General features: G+C 45.5%; 1 protein-coding gene across 1 annotated transcript in view; it reads right to left on the bottom strand.

The window, feature by feature from the left end:
• The window catches only part of BAZ1B (bromodomain adjacent to zinc finger domain 1B), a 68961-nt gene that overhangs the window by 44553 nt on the left and 9213 nt on the right, over positions 1-15195 (bottom strand). The window contains exons 2-5 of the mRNA XM_049787839.1: positions 13140-13256; positions 9019-9163; positions 7815-8013; positions 3784-3905 (exon numbers count right to left, since the gene is read on the bottom strand). Of these exons, the coding sequence (XP_049643796.1) occupies positions 3784-3905; positions 7815-8013; positions 9019-9163; positions 13140-13256 (583 nt within the window). The remainder of the gene's footprint in view (positions 1-3783; positions 3906-7814; positions 8014-9018; positions 9164-13139; positions 13257-15195) is intronic.

Below are 15195 nucleotides of genomic sequence, written 5' to 3'. Positions count from 1 at the left end.
ACAGAGCCAGAAGTTAGAACTGAGCACCACCAAGTATGGACTTGAAAAAAAAAAAAAACAAAAACAAAACAAACAAACAAAAAAAAACCCACAGGGCCGGAGAGATAGCATAAAGGTAAGGTGTTTGCCTCGCATGCAGAAGGATGGTGGTTCGAATCCCGGCATCCCATATAGTCCTCCGAGCCTGCCAGGAGCAATTTCTGAGCGTAGAGCCAGAAGTGACCCAAAAAACAAAACAAAACAAAAAACAACACACACACAAAGGGGAAAAAAAACCCTGCAATTCAATCCATGCCACATGGTCCCACAAGCACTGCCAAGAGTGACCCCTGAGCACTGCTAGGCCCAAACCTCCCACTCCCCCAAACCACAGGGTTGTAAATTAGATAAAAGAGAAAGACAACTTTCAGAGACAGGCTCTTCATTAAAAGATACCGCCATGGGGCCCGGAGAGATAGCATGGAGGTAAGGCGTTTGCCTTTCATGCAGGAGGTCATCGGTTTGAATCTCATATGGTCCCATACGGTCCCCCGTGCCTGCCAGGAGCAATTTCTGAGCCTGGAGCCAGGAATAACCCCTGAGCACTGCCGGGTGTGACCCAAAAAACAAACAAACAAAAAAAGACACCGCCAGAGATAGCATGGAGGTAAGGCCTTTGCCTTTCATGCAGAAGCCTTTCATGCAGGACGGTGGTTCGAATCCCAGCATCCCATATGGTCCCCTGTGCCTGCCAGGAGCAATTTCTGGGCGTAGAGCCAGGAGTGACCCCTGAGCGTGGCCGGGTGTGACCCTCCCCAAAAAAGACACTGCCAGAAAGGACTTCAGAGAGCTGTTATTAGAGAAGGGTGTAGAGAGGCCCTGGGCGCAGCCCTATCACCACCAGAGCACCCCAGGTCTGCAGCACCATAGTAGTACAAAAACCAATAAAAGAACAACCACAATCAGGGCCAAGGCCATGGGTTGTCCTAGGTTGCATGCAGGAATCATTTAGGTACTGCTCAAGGACCATATAGTACACTGGAGATCAGAACCGATAGTATAACAGTAGTGTTTATCTCTTGCATGCGGCTGACCCAGGTATAATCCCCAGCATCTCATATGGTTCCCCAAGCATCACTGGAGTAGTAATTCCTGAGTTTGATGCAGAACCAGAAATAACCCCTATATATTGCCAAGTAACTGTGGCTCAAAAACGAAAATAAACAAACAAAAATACCTCTCAGACTTCTAAATGCAAAAGCATGTGCTTCAAGGTTTATCAACTCTATGGCCTATCATTTACATTTGCATTTCTTCTTCTTTTTTTTCTGGTTACACCCAGCGGCACTCAGGGATTACTTTCTGATTCTGCACTCAGAAATAGAAATCACTTCTGGTAGGCTCGGGGAACCATATGGGATGCCAGAAATCAAACCGAGGTCTGTCCTGGTTGGCTGCATACAAAACAAACACCCTACTGCTATGCTATCGCTCCAGCCCCTAAAATAAAAATTTTTTAAAATCTTTTATTTTGGGGCCGGAGAGATAGCACAGTGGTAGGGCACTTGCCTTGCACGCAACTGATTCAGGTAAGATAGTGGTTCAAATCCAAGCATCCCATATGGTCCCCATGCCTGCCAGGAGAGATTTCTAAGTACAGAGTCAGGATGCCACTGGTGTGACCCAAAAAACAAAAACTTTTATTTTACTGGGAGAGAGAGCAGTAGGCAGAGTGATGATACAGTGGGAGGCCATTTGCTTTGCATGTGGAGGACCAGGATTTGATCCCTGGCATTCCATATTGTCCCTGAGTATAGCCAGAATGATTACTGTGAACAAAGCCTAAATTAATACCCCTGAGCATCGCCAGGAAAATAAAAACAATTTAAAAATTAAAAAAAAATTAGGACCATCCCATATCGTCTTCCGAGCCGGACAAGGGCGATTTCTGAGTGCAGAGAGCCAGGAGTAACCCCTGAGCACTGCTGGGTGTGACCCAAAAACACAAATAAATAAATAAGTAAATAAAATAATGAAATGGGGGGTGTTTGGGTTTTGAGCTACATCCCATAGTAGTCAGGGCTTAATTCCTGGTTCTGCACTCATTTCTAATTAGGCTCAGTGCAAGGAAATAAATATCTAATCCATTGTATCCTCTCTTCAGAACCCAAACATGCAGTTGTGAACTGGGAAGATCTATTTTCTTTTCTTTTCTTTTTTTTTTTTTTTGGTTTTTTTTTTTTTTTTTTGGTTTTTGGGTCACACCCGGTAATGCTCTGGGGTTATTCCTGACTCTACGCTCAGAAATCACCCCCAGCAGGCTCGGGGGACCATATGGGATGCCAGGATTTGAACCAGCGACCTTCCGCGTGCAAGGCAAATGCCTTACTGCTGTGCTATCTCTCCGGCCCCGGAAGATCTATTTTCATGTAAAGTAAGTTACTGCTAAATTTGGGGAACTGGGAAGATGGGGAGAATATGCCACGCCAAGCAGGGTTCAGGGCTTACTCCTGGCTCTGCTCTCAGAAATCACTCCTGGAGGGCTTGGGAGACTACCTGGGGAACCAGGGATTAAACCTGAGTCAGCCTAATGCAAGGCAAACATTTTACCCACTACTCTCTCTCCAAGCCCATAAAACAGATTCTTATTTTTCTTTTTTTTTTTTTTTTTTTTTTTTTTTTGGTTTTTGGGCCACACCCGTTTGACGCTCAGGGTTTACTCCTGGCTATGTGCTCAGAAATCGCCCCTGGCTTGGGTGGACCATATGGGACGCCGGGGGATCGAACCGAGGTCCTTCCTTGGCTAGCGCTTGCAAGGCAGACACCTTACCTCCAGCGCCACCTACCCGGCCCCAGATTCTTATTTTTCAAACAACTGACTTCAGAATTCAAATGCGAAGTATTCTAATACTCTAATAATTCCTATGAAAACAGAAAAAGTATGCTTTTTCCTAGGGGAAAATAAACTACAATTTAAGAGCTAGAAAGAAAATTAAGCTGCCAACATGAACCCACCCCAGTACCAAATGTTCCCCCATAGCTTCTCTGGCTGTAGTGTTGGCAGCATCCAGCCTGGGTGGCCAGGGAATCTAGTGCTGCAGAACCCTCACAGAATGGCTTTCTTGGCCCTTACATTGACCCCTTGGCCCAGCTGACCAAGAACTGCCAAAATAGGCCCTTAAGACCCTGAAGCATCTCTTGGAAGGCTCCCCAAAATGTATTAAAATACAAAAACGGGCTGAAGAGATAGCATGGAGGTAAGGCATTTGCCTTGAATGCAGATGGATGGTGGTTTGAATCCCGACATTCCACATGGTCCCCTGAGCCTGCCAGGAGCAAGTTCTGAGCTCTGTAGAGCCAGGAGAAAACCGAGTGCTGCCGGGTGTGATCCAAAAACCAAAAATCAAAAATAAATAAATAAATAACCCAAAAACCCATGGGGACCGGAGAGATAGAACAGTGGTAGGGCATTTGCCTTGTGTGCAGCCAATCCAACACAGGCGATGGTTTGGCATCCCACATGGTTCCCAGTGCCTTCCAGGAATGATTTCTGAGCGCAGAACTAGGAGTAAACCCTGAGTACCACCAGGTATGACCCAAAAAGCAAAAACAAACAAACAAACAAACAATCCAACACAAACAACAAAACCCTGCAATATAAAGCCATAATTACTATGGTTATAACCTCATAAAATTTCATACTCAATTACCTTTTCCTTCAACTATTTTCTGGGAAAACTGACCCCAGGACACTTAAACAACTTCGACATATGCAAGAGACTATCCACGCAAGCAGAAACTCACCTTGTCTTCGTGCTGCAGTTTCACATCATATTTGTGAGGCAGGAATTTTGGAGGAGCCCATTTCCTTTCTCCCTTTTTCAATGAAGTTGGAAGTTTTCGGGGCGATCTCCGTGCTCTGTCATCTAGGCAAGTGGAAAAGTCAGAACAAAGAAAAAACAGCTCTACACAGCTCTATACAATCACTAACAACAATCTCACTGCATACAACCCTACATTACTTTGTACAACCGGGTGACAACATTAAAGTTCTTACATGTCAACCCTCTAAAGTTAAGGAGTCAGGGCTGAAGAGGTGGCATGGAGGTGGGGCATTTGCCCTGCACGCAGAAGGACGCTGGTTTGAATCCCAGCATCCCATATGGTCCCCCGAGCCTGCCAGGAGCAATTTCTGAGTGTAGAGCCAGGAGGAACCCCTTAGTGCTGCCAGGTGTGACCCAAAAACCAAAAAAAAAGTAAAGTAGTCAACCAGCAATGAATAACAGAACAGCCAGTTAAATGCTGCCAATAAAGGCTGGGAAGAAAAAAAAAAAAAAAAAAAAAAGCAACACATACACACACATAAAAGCAATAGGGGGGGCCGAAGCGATAGCATAGCAGTAGGGCAGTGCACGAGGCCAACCAAGGACAAACCCCGGTTCGATTCTAGGCATCCCCTGTGGCCTCCCAAACTTGACAGGAGCAATTTCTGAAAGCACCGAAGGGTGTGGCCCCCCCCCAAAAAAAAAAAAAAAAACAGCAACAGGGGCCAGAGTGATGGCAGAGCAGTAGGGCATTTGCCTTACATACAGATGACCCGGGACAGACCCAGGTTCGATCTGTGGCATCCCATCTGGTTCCCCAAGTCTGCCAGGAGTGATTTCTGAGCTCAGAGTCAGGAATAACTACTGAGTGCTGCGAGGTGTGGCCCCCAAACAAAACAAACAAAAAAACACAACAGTGTCTTTGTTTTGTTGGCAAATCCAGCAGTGCTCAGAAGTAGCTCTCAACAGCGACTGCCCCATCTTCCCAGGCTGAAATAAGCAATGTTGAATTTAGGCCAGAAGAAGCAAGAGCTAGAAAAGAATACAACAACTTCAGGGGTCAGAGCAATAGCACAGCAGTAGGGCTTTTGCCTTGCATGTGGCTGACTCAGGATGGACCTGGGATCAATCCTGGCGTCCCATATGATCCCCTGAGCCAGGAGCAATTTCTGAGCGCAGAACCAGGAGTAACCGCTGGATGTCATGTGATGTGGCCCAAAACCAAACCAAAACAAAACTAAAAAACAACTTCAGGCCCATCAAGATAGTTCAATAGCTGAGCACAAAATTCTACAGCCTGTGAAAGGCTGACATCTATCCCCAAGCACTATGATTGACCCTTGAGCACCACCAAGTACGAAATAAAAAATACAACTTCATGGAGGCCAGAGAGACAGCACAGCACAGTGGTAGGGTGCTTGCCTTGCAAGTAACCTATCCAGGAAGAATGGTGGTTCGAATTCCTGCATCCTATATGGTCCACCATCCTACCAGGAGCAATTTCTGAGTGCAGAGCCAGGAGTAACCTCTGATCACTGCTGGGTGTGGACAACACTACAAAAAAATACAACTTCAGAGATTCTGAATGATGAGGTCTGAGTGGACTAATCTTTTTATTTTTAAGGAAAAACTGGGGGGAGGGGTGCCATAAGGCCTACATTTGGCCGTGCTAGGGGCTAACTCCCAGCTCTGAGCTCTGTTCAAATAGAACAACAGTCAGCTGCATGCCAGGCAAACATCTTAACCCCGTCATTATTTCTCTCATTGTGTCCCATTTACAAAAGATTGGAATGTGTGTGTAAACACACAAAACAAAGAATTTTTGGTCTAACTAGACTATCATTTAGGAAAAAAACCCACTTTCAGGGCCAAAAAAAATGTAAGTCGTAAGGAACTTGCCTTGCTGCAGCAAGCTCTGGTACTGCCTGGCACCCAACCAGCGCAGACCCCCAACCCAAGCCAACAGTATACCCCAAGCACTACATAATGTGGTACAAAAACCCAAAAGAAGAAGAAGAAAAAAAAAGAGCAAAATGTGAAGGAAACAAAAGCAGAAACTGAATGATAAACTAATATGCTGGAATGGAGAGGGAAGGATCAAGAGGGATTTAGAGACTGAACTGGTAACAAAGTAGATGTGGGAACAACAAAGGTTTTTAATTTTTCTACCTAACCGATTGGGGTTATTAACTGATGGGGTCATTAACTGACTGGAAAAAGTAAAAGTAAAACATCTATTTTTTACTTGCCTTGGAGAAATGAACAACAGAAAGAAAAGATCAGTGGCTTTTGGCACTTTGACACATGTTAAATACATGTTGCCTAGAACCAATGAGGATTAAGTCTGGATGTTAAATAAGCTGCCAGGGGCCAAGAGATAGCATGGAGGTAAGGCCTTTGCCTTGCACGCAGAAGGTGGGTGGTTCGAATCCCGGCATCCCATATGGTTCCCCGAGCCTGCCAGGAGCGATTTCTGAGCATAGAGCCAGGAGTAACTCCTGAGCCCTGCCGAGTGTGACCCAAAAACAAAAACAAATAAGTTGTCAGAGTTGAGGAATTATCACTTTGAAATATCCAGATTCAAAAAAGAAACTGGGCAGCTCCCCACCAGGTACAAAGGAACAAGGACCAAGATGTCAAAGCTCAATGCTAGCTGAGCATGGTGGGGTACAGCCCAAAAACAAGAATTCAAAAATGAACAGATAGAGGGATTGGAGAGATAGCATGGAGGTAGGGCATTTGCCTTGCATGCAGAATGACAGTGATTCAAACCCCGGCATCCCATATGGTCCTCCACGCTTGCCAGGAGTGATTTCTGAGCGGTAGAGCCAGGAGTAGCCCCTGAGCACTGCTGGCTGTGACCCAAAAACTGAATCCCCCCAAAAAATGAACAGATGAAAGACAAAAAGCTCCCCACTCCATCTACAGTATTACTTTTAAAGTCAGTTTCCCAGGATCAAGGATAATCTAAAGATCATGCACAGCAAGGAATGTGGCTCAGGAAATGGCATGCCTTTTAGGCATGAGACCTAGATTTGATGCCTGTCACCACAAGAAAAATAGTTACAAAAATATTACTTATAGCAGGGGTGGCGAACAGGATTTTTACCCTCACTCAAAATGGCAAAATGCAATATGTGTTTAATGTATTATTGTTAAAATTATATGCTTTTGTGTGTTTGTCTGTTTTGGCAGGTCACTGCGTGGTGTGGCTCTCTAACTCTCAGTTTAAAATTCTGGCTCTTTGTGTCGAACTTGTTCACCAGCCAACATACAAGGTTGAAGCTAAGTATAGCGGGACATACATACACCACACACACGATTGTCTTGCATGTGGTCACTCGGTTCGGTCAAGCAGTGTCAGGAATGACTCCTGAACACTACCAGGTGTGAACCTAATAACCCCATTTGGCTGGGGGGTTGGCCATACCTGGTAATACTCAGGGGTTACTCCTGGCTACTATGCACTCAGAAATTGCTCCTGGCTTGGGGGAACCATATGGGATGCCAGGGGATCAAACCATGGTCTCTCCTAGGTTATTGTGTACAAGGCAAACGTCCTACCGCTTGTGCCACTGCTCCAGCCCTCAGCCCTAGATTCTATTACAGTAGTGAAGGCTGGGAACATGGCTGTGGTCAAGCACCTGAATGAATACCCAACAGCAGAATAAAAAAGGGGGGGGGGGGCGCGGAGAAATAGCATGAAGGTAAGGTGTTTGTCTTGCATGCAGAAGGGAAGGTGGTTAGAATCCCGGCATCCCAGATGGTTCCCTGTCAGGAACAATTTCTGAGCATAGAGCCAGGAGTAACCCCTGAGTGCTGCCGGGTGTGGCCCAAAAAACAAAACAAACAAACAAAAAAAAATCAAAGTTTACATTTTGATTTCTTTTGTAGGTATTCTCATGTTTCCTGACCATCTAAACAGAAAGCATAACCACCTACAAAATTCAATGATCAATGTAGGAGCTAGAAAATTCACGAGTCACGAAGGAGAGCTAGCAGCATACATACTAATACTGTCTCTCCTTCCTTCTTCGTCCTTGACAACTGCTTCCTTCTGATGGTCCTGAGCAATCTGACTGGAATTCTCTTTGTCACTGGAGGGGGAGTCACAGGCCCCATCGGATTTCTTTTCTGCGGCCTCTTCGTCTGCTTTCTCCAACGGATGAATTTTCACAATCCGCACCTTGAGCATTTTTTCCTTCCCAACCTAAGAGAGCAGATAGAAGAGAGAATCAAAGGCAATGAATAAAAAGTAGAAACTTAAGAGCTGGGCTCGTAGCTCAGTGGTGGGTACTTGCCTTGCGTGTGTGAAATACTGACTTTCATTACCAGAAGAGCAAAAAACAACAACAACAAAAAAGGCAAAGGCAAAGACCTCGACAGAAACCTAGTGCAAGAAATAAGCTCTGCATAAGACTGAGATAATACAGTGGGGAGAGTGCTTGCCTTGTAAATAGCTGATCTGGTTGGATCCCTGGCACCCCATATGGTCTCCTAAGCACTGCCAGAAGTGATTCCTGCCTGCAGAGCCAGGAGTAACCCTTGGGATGTGGCCCTAAAACCAAAATAAATGACCATAGTTTGGAGCTGGAGCAAATAGTATAGCGGGTAGGGTGCTTGTCTTGTATGCAAAAAACCTGGGTTTGATCCCTAATGCTACATATGGGCCCCAGGACAGTCAGGAGTGATTCCCGAGCAGAAGCAGGAGTTATCCCTGAGCATCACAAGGAGCTCCCTAAGCACAGAACCAGGAGGAAACTTCAAGGAGAATAAAGTAAGCCAAAACCTAAAATAAAAATAATTAAAATTCAAATTACAGGGCCCGGAGAGATAGAAAAGCGGCGTTTGCCTTGCAAGCAGCCGATCCAGGACCAAAGGTGGTTGGTTCAAATCCTGGTGTCCCATATGGCCCCCTGTGCCTGCTAGGAGCTATTTCTGAGCAGACAGCCAGGAGTAACCCCTGAGCACCACCGGGTGTGACCCCCCCAAAAAAAAAAATTCAAATTACAGGGGACGGAGAGATAGCATTGAGGTAGGGCATTTGCCTTGCATGCAGAAGGATGGTGGTTCAAATTCCAGCATGCCATATTGGTCCCCAAGCCTGCCAGGAGTGATTTCTGACGGTAGAGACACGAGTAACCCCAGAGCGCAGCCGAGTGTAAACCAAAAACAAAACAAAACAAAAAAATACAGATTACAAATAGGCACTTACCTCAAAATCACACTCTTCTCCCACAGCATATTTGGTCATGATCTCCAACCAGGCAGAATCCACTAACTTTTCCAACGAGGCAGTATTATGGTGAACCATTTCCAGAACAAGTTTTTCATACCAGGTGGGGAACTCCTCCTTCAAACTGAACAGATTATCAATTAGTCAGACATTCCAGAAAAGCCTATCTTGAGAGAATTAGGTTAGGTTAAATCAAGCATTTCTTTAGGAAATATATGCACAACACTAAGAAATACTAAGATTAAAAGTCAGAACAAGCAGGCTGGAACAATAGCACAGCGGTAGGGTATTTGCCCAGCATGTGGCTGACCCAGGACGAACCCGGGTTTGATCCCTAGCATCCTATATGGTCCCCTGAGCCAGGAGCGATTTCTGAGCACATAACCAGAAGTAACCCGAGTGTCACCGGGTGTGGGCCCCCCCCTCCCAAAATCAGAACAAGCATGGAGGAGACCCAAAGGACCTATCCCCAGCCCAGCATAATTCACTGAGCACAGTGCAGGGAGTTGCCCCCAAACACCACCAGAACTGACCCAACATGACAAAAATACATTAACCGGAACTGAGAGAAAGTTCAAAGTTCAAAGTGGTGGCAAGTATGCTCACATGTGGGAGGCCCAGATTTGATCCCTAACACACGAACCAACAAAAACACCTAAGATTAACTACCAAGCACCAAGCCAGGAGTGGTCCCCAAGTACCCACAGGGTGGTAGAAGATTAAAAAAAAAAATGGTGATGAGGCCAGAGCAGCAACAAGAAAAGTGGTTAAGTCCAACCCAGGTTTGATCCCCACATCCTATATGGTCCTCTAAGCCCGCCAGGAGTGATTCCCGAGTGCAGACTCAGGTATGGCCCAAAAATCAAAACAAAACCAAGACCATGTAGACACAGGAAAAGATAATTTTGTTCTTGAGCCACACTTTGTGATGTTCAGTGGTTATTCCTGCCTCTGTGCTTGAGGAACCATGTGCTGCCAGAAATCAGATGGAGCTTCTGCATGCAAAGCAAGCACTCAGCCCCTTGAGCTGTGTCTGATCGAAGCAGTGAACACTTTTCCATTCAGGAGCTGTCTTTGCAGAAGATTTTTCCTGTTATGTGTGAATTGTTTATGCACATCCTTTCAGACAGGATACTGAAAACTGATTGTCGGGCTAGAGGTAGCTCAGCAAGCTGGTTTAAATGTTCTACATGCACACTGGCAAGAGCCACATGTTCAATCCAGCACGGTCCCCCAGTAAGGAATGGCCCCCAAAAAGGGTTGCGTGAAGGCCCTGGTCACCCCAAGGGTAGCCCCAAAATAAAAATAACCTAATTATATTACATTGCAGTCAACACATGCTTTCATTTAGCATTTCCAAAATATCTTTAAGATGGCTAAAATTTTCATTTTATAAAGAAGTCAGGGATAGTTAATATGGTAAAACCATGAGCTGAACTCCAAAGTCCCTTTGCAAAGTAAAAAGTGACATCAGGGCCGGAGAGATAAGCATAGCAGCGTTTGCCTTGCAAGCAGCCGATCCAGGACCAAAGGTGGTTGGTTCGAATCCCGGTGTCCCATATGGTCCCCTGTTTCTGCCAGGAGCTATTTCTGAACAGATAGCCAGGAGTAACCCCTGAGCACTGCCAGGTGTGGCCCAAAAACAAACAAAAAAAATGTGACATATCATTTTTCATTTCTCAAACTAAAAAAAAAGAGGGTCAAAACGATAGCACAGTGAATAGGGTGTTTGCCTTGGATGCGGTCCACCCAGGTACGATCTCTGGCATCCTATATATCCCACCTGGTCTCCTCAGCACTGCTGGGTGTGGCCTAGAGAAAAAGTAGCAGCACTTGGACACTGGGCAGTCTGTGCTTCATCTCTTTTGAAAAGTAACATTTACCAAAAAGCACCAAGATATTCATTGCTAGTGTCTTTATTATGAAGCAGAAGCAAACCAAATGAGATGGGTAGTGCTTAACAAGTCAATCTAACCACGATCCAATTTTGGGGGGCCACATCTTGCTATGGTCAGATGTGACTCTAGGGCTCAGGGTCCTGGAGTTTGAACCTGGATGGCCTTGTGCTTACGGTAAGTCTTACCCACCCCAACCTATTCAATTTTAATCAGGTTGTTAATACCTGTGCTACAGGGCAAAGAAAAGAACCAGGTACGCAGTTCATTAATATTTTATACTTTGTTTTAATTTTTGGCCACACTGGCAGCACTCAGGGGTTACTCCTGACTCTGTACTCAGAAGTTTCTCCTAGATGGCTCAGGAAACAATATGGGATGCCAGGGACTGAACCCCGAATCAGTCACATGCAAGGCAAATGTCCTACCCACTGTGCTATCGCTCAAACTCCAGTTTATTTTATAGCATAGCAAGAGACTACTAATTATTCTATTTTTTGTTTTGTTTTTGTTTTTGGGTCCCACCAGCAGCACTCAGGGGTTACTCCTGGCTCTAGGCTCAGAAATTGCTCCTGGCAGGCTGAAGGACCATATGGGATGCCGGGATTCGAACCACCAACCTTCTTCATGCAAGGCAAATGCCTTACCTCCTTCCTCTCTGGCCCCTAATTCTTCTATGTTGTTCAAAACTATTACTATTCCAACTGACAGCTAAAGTATAATCTTGTATTCCCTTAAATTAGCTGTTACTCCCCCAGCCACAATCTGATCAGCCTGACACTGACTCTGTATTCTCTCCCTTCCACTCGAGTAGCTTAACTAACTTTACAGGATGTCCCTAAACTTTATTACTTCCTTGAGTCCTTTCCTGACTTTTAAGTGTGCATTACTACTGATGGTGTTTATAGGATCATAAGGGGTGCCAAAAAGATCAAACCCGAGTTGGCGGCATTTGTTGTGTGCATGAAATTCTATCGTTACAAGCACTGCAAATGACAGCGACTAGAACTGAAAAATTCCTAACTTAAGGGGCTGGAGAGATAGCACAGCAGTAGGTCGTTTGCCTTGAAAGCCGCTGATTCAGAATCAAAGGAGGTTCGAATCCTGGCCTGCCAGGAGCGATTTCTTTTTCTTTCTTTCTTTTTTTTTTTTTTTGTGGTTTTGGGTCACACCCGGCAGTGCTCAGGGGTTATTCCTGGCTCCAGGCTCAGAAATTGCTTCTGGCAGGCACAGGGGACCCCATGACCTCCTGCATGAAAGGCAAACACCTTACCTCCATGCTATCTCTCCGGCCCCTGCCAGGAGCGATTTCTGAGCAGATAGTCAGGAGTAACCCCTAAGTGTCACCAGGTGTGGCACAAAAAACGAAAACAAAAAAGGGGTTTAATCCAGGGAAGCATACCCAGTAGGGATCAGGGTTACTCCCAGCTCAGTGCTCAGGAGCCATTCTTAGTGGGGCTCAAGAATAGTGCAGCACTGGGATGGCATATGAATGGATGGGAGGGAGGGCCCAACATGCAAAGCTGGGCTACAGCCCTGTTTCAGTCAAGAAAAGATTTGGATGGGGCCCCGGCAAGGTAGCGGTGTCTGCATAGCAAGTGCTAGCCAAGGAAGGACTGTTCGATCCCCCAGCATCCCATATGGTTCCCCCAAGCCAGGGGCAATTTCTGAGCGCTTAGCCAGGAGTAACCCCTGGAGCATCAAATGGGTGTGGCCCGAAAAAAAAAAAAAAAGATTTGGGGAGGGAGCATTTGGGCCGTATCTGACAGCATTTGGGGGCTTAGTCCCAACTCAGTACTTTATCAGCACTTATGGACCATGTGATGGGGGGGGGGGGGGGAAATAGGATTGGCCATGTGCAACCCAGTGACTTATCCCCTATTCTAACTATTGGGACTTTTTGTTTTAGCTTCTAGGTCAAACCAAGCAGTGCCCAGGTATAAAAATATCTGAAAAACCACTATTCTATACCTTAGCTTCTTTTTAGTTCGTTTTGTTTTGGGGGCACATCTGACAGTGCTCAGAAGACCACATGGCGTGCCAGGGATCAAATCCAGGCTGATCACATGCAAAGCAAGCACCCTAGCCACTTGGTTTATGACTCCGGCTCCTGTATTTCTTTTAGCTTATCCAATTTCTTTTGTATAGAGCCACAGTTCCGGAGTATTCATGAGGAAAAAAGGTGCTAAAAAAGTTGTTACTTACAGTTCAGCCACTTCTTGCTCCTCTTCCCAGGCCTCCTTGTGTGTTAGCTGGCTGCTTCCGGTGCTTTTACATGTCCAAATGCGCTCACTGTACCTTTCCAAGCGGGCTTCGTACTCTCTGTCAGCAATGGCTCAGGAAAACAGCATTCAGGCACCACAGACAACCCCTAGACTTACATTTTTCTAAATGTTTAACATTCTTTTTAAATAATTGACAGCATAAAAGGAAATCTCTTGTATTTCAATTTACAAATACAAACATGATTAAGACTAAAGTATGAAGGCCTGGAGTGACAGGATAACAGAGGGTGCTAGCCTTGCACATAGCCAACCAGGTTCCATCCTTGGCATCTCATACGATCCCCAGAGCCTGATAGGCATTACCCCTGAGCAGAGTGAGGAGTAAACCCTGAGCACAGCTGGTAAAGCATTTGCCTTACACGCAGCTGAGCTGGTTTTGATTCCCAGCATACTATATGGATGTGTGAGCCTGTCAGGAGTTAATTTCTGAGCAGAGGCAGGAGTAACTCTTAAACTCTCTGGGTGTGGCCACAAAACAACAACAACAACAACAATAATAATTTTTTTTTTTTGGTTTTTGGGCCACACCCTGTGACGCTCAGGGGTTACTCCTGGCTATGCGCTCAGAAGTTGCTCCTGGCTTCTTGGGGGACCATATGGGACGCCGGGGGATCGAACCGCGGTCTGGTCCGTCCTAGGCTAGCGCAGGCAAGGCAGGCATCTTACCTCCAGCGCCACCGCCCGGCCCCAACAATAATAATTTGAACAGAACATGTAGCTCAAAGAACTAGTGCAGAGCCAGAGCGATATTATAGCAGGTAAGGCATTATTATAGGTAAAGAGTTCAACTCACCAGCATCCCATAATGGTCACCTAAGCACTGGCAGGGATAATTCCCGAGTACAGAGCCAGGAGTAACCCAAGCACTTCTAGTCATGGCCCCAAAACAAGTAATAGTAATAGTAATAGTAATAGTAATAATAATAATAATAATAATAAAAACAAACAAGTGCACATGCTTTGCATGCTTATGGTCTAGGTTCGACCTGGCACTGTCCGTAGAACATCACTAAAAGCACCGCAATGAGTATCAAGCCAGAAACCCTGTGCAATCACTGCAGATGAACAAAGAAATAAAAACCAAAACCCTACAAAGCTGAGAGATGTCCTGAAAGACTGGAATACTGGAAGCCTGGGTTTAATCCCTAGCAAAGCATGATACTCAGAGCAACAAGATGGGAGTAGCACAGAGGATCTCTGGATATGGCCCCAAAATAAACAACAAAAAAAATCTAGAGTGGAACATGAATGAGTAGAGTGCCCATCTTACAAGCACTGGGCCGGTGTCTGATTTCCTTTGCTAGGGATCCCTGGCATACACCCAAGCATACAGGCCCCTGGATGTCACACAAAGTGAAATGGTAGGGCCAGAGCCATCAGTCACTAGTGGGTAAGCTGTTTGTCTTGCATGCAGACAACGCAGGTTCAATCCAGCAACCCATATGGTCCCCAGGAGCCCTCCAGAACTGATTCCTGGACGTAGAGCCAGAATAAGCTCTAAGTACTGCCAGAGTAAACTGCCCAAAAGCAAAAATAAAAACAAACAGTATAGAGCCCCTCATCTCTCCAGTTTAGTTGTCTTTAGAACTGGACAAGCAAACCCAACAGCAGAGAGCTAAAGTAGTGGGTGTTTGCATGTGCTGAGACCAGTTAGATCAACCAACACCCCACATATGGTCCCAAGCACTGTGTGGAGTGAACTCATCCCCATAACTTTACTTATTGCTGATATGCTAATAATTTCTATCACCTACTTCTCCATTTGGATAGGCACAACTCAGTGTCAAAGCATCCCATATTGAACGCCTCAGACTTACTGAAGTCTAAAGATCCTCCTGCTTAAACAAATCAAACAAAAAAACTGTTCCTCTCTCAGTAGGAGAATGACACTTCCACAGGAGAAAACCAAGACTATACACATATGCAAGAACGTGGCCTTGCAAGTGTGAGGCCCAAGTTTTTTGTTTTTGTTTTTT

The sequence above is a fragment of the Suncus etruscus genome, chromosome 15, assembly GCF_024139225.1.
Source record: "Suncus etruscus isolate mSunEtr1 chromosome 15, mSunEtr1.pri.cur, whole genome shotgun sequence".
Classification (NCBI taxonomy): Eukaryota; Metazoa; Chordata; class Mammalia; order Eulipotyphla; family Soricidae; genus Suncus; species Suncus etruscus.
This window is presented reverse-complemented; position numbering and strand designations above follow the sequence as displayed.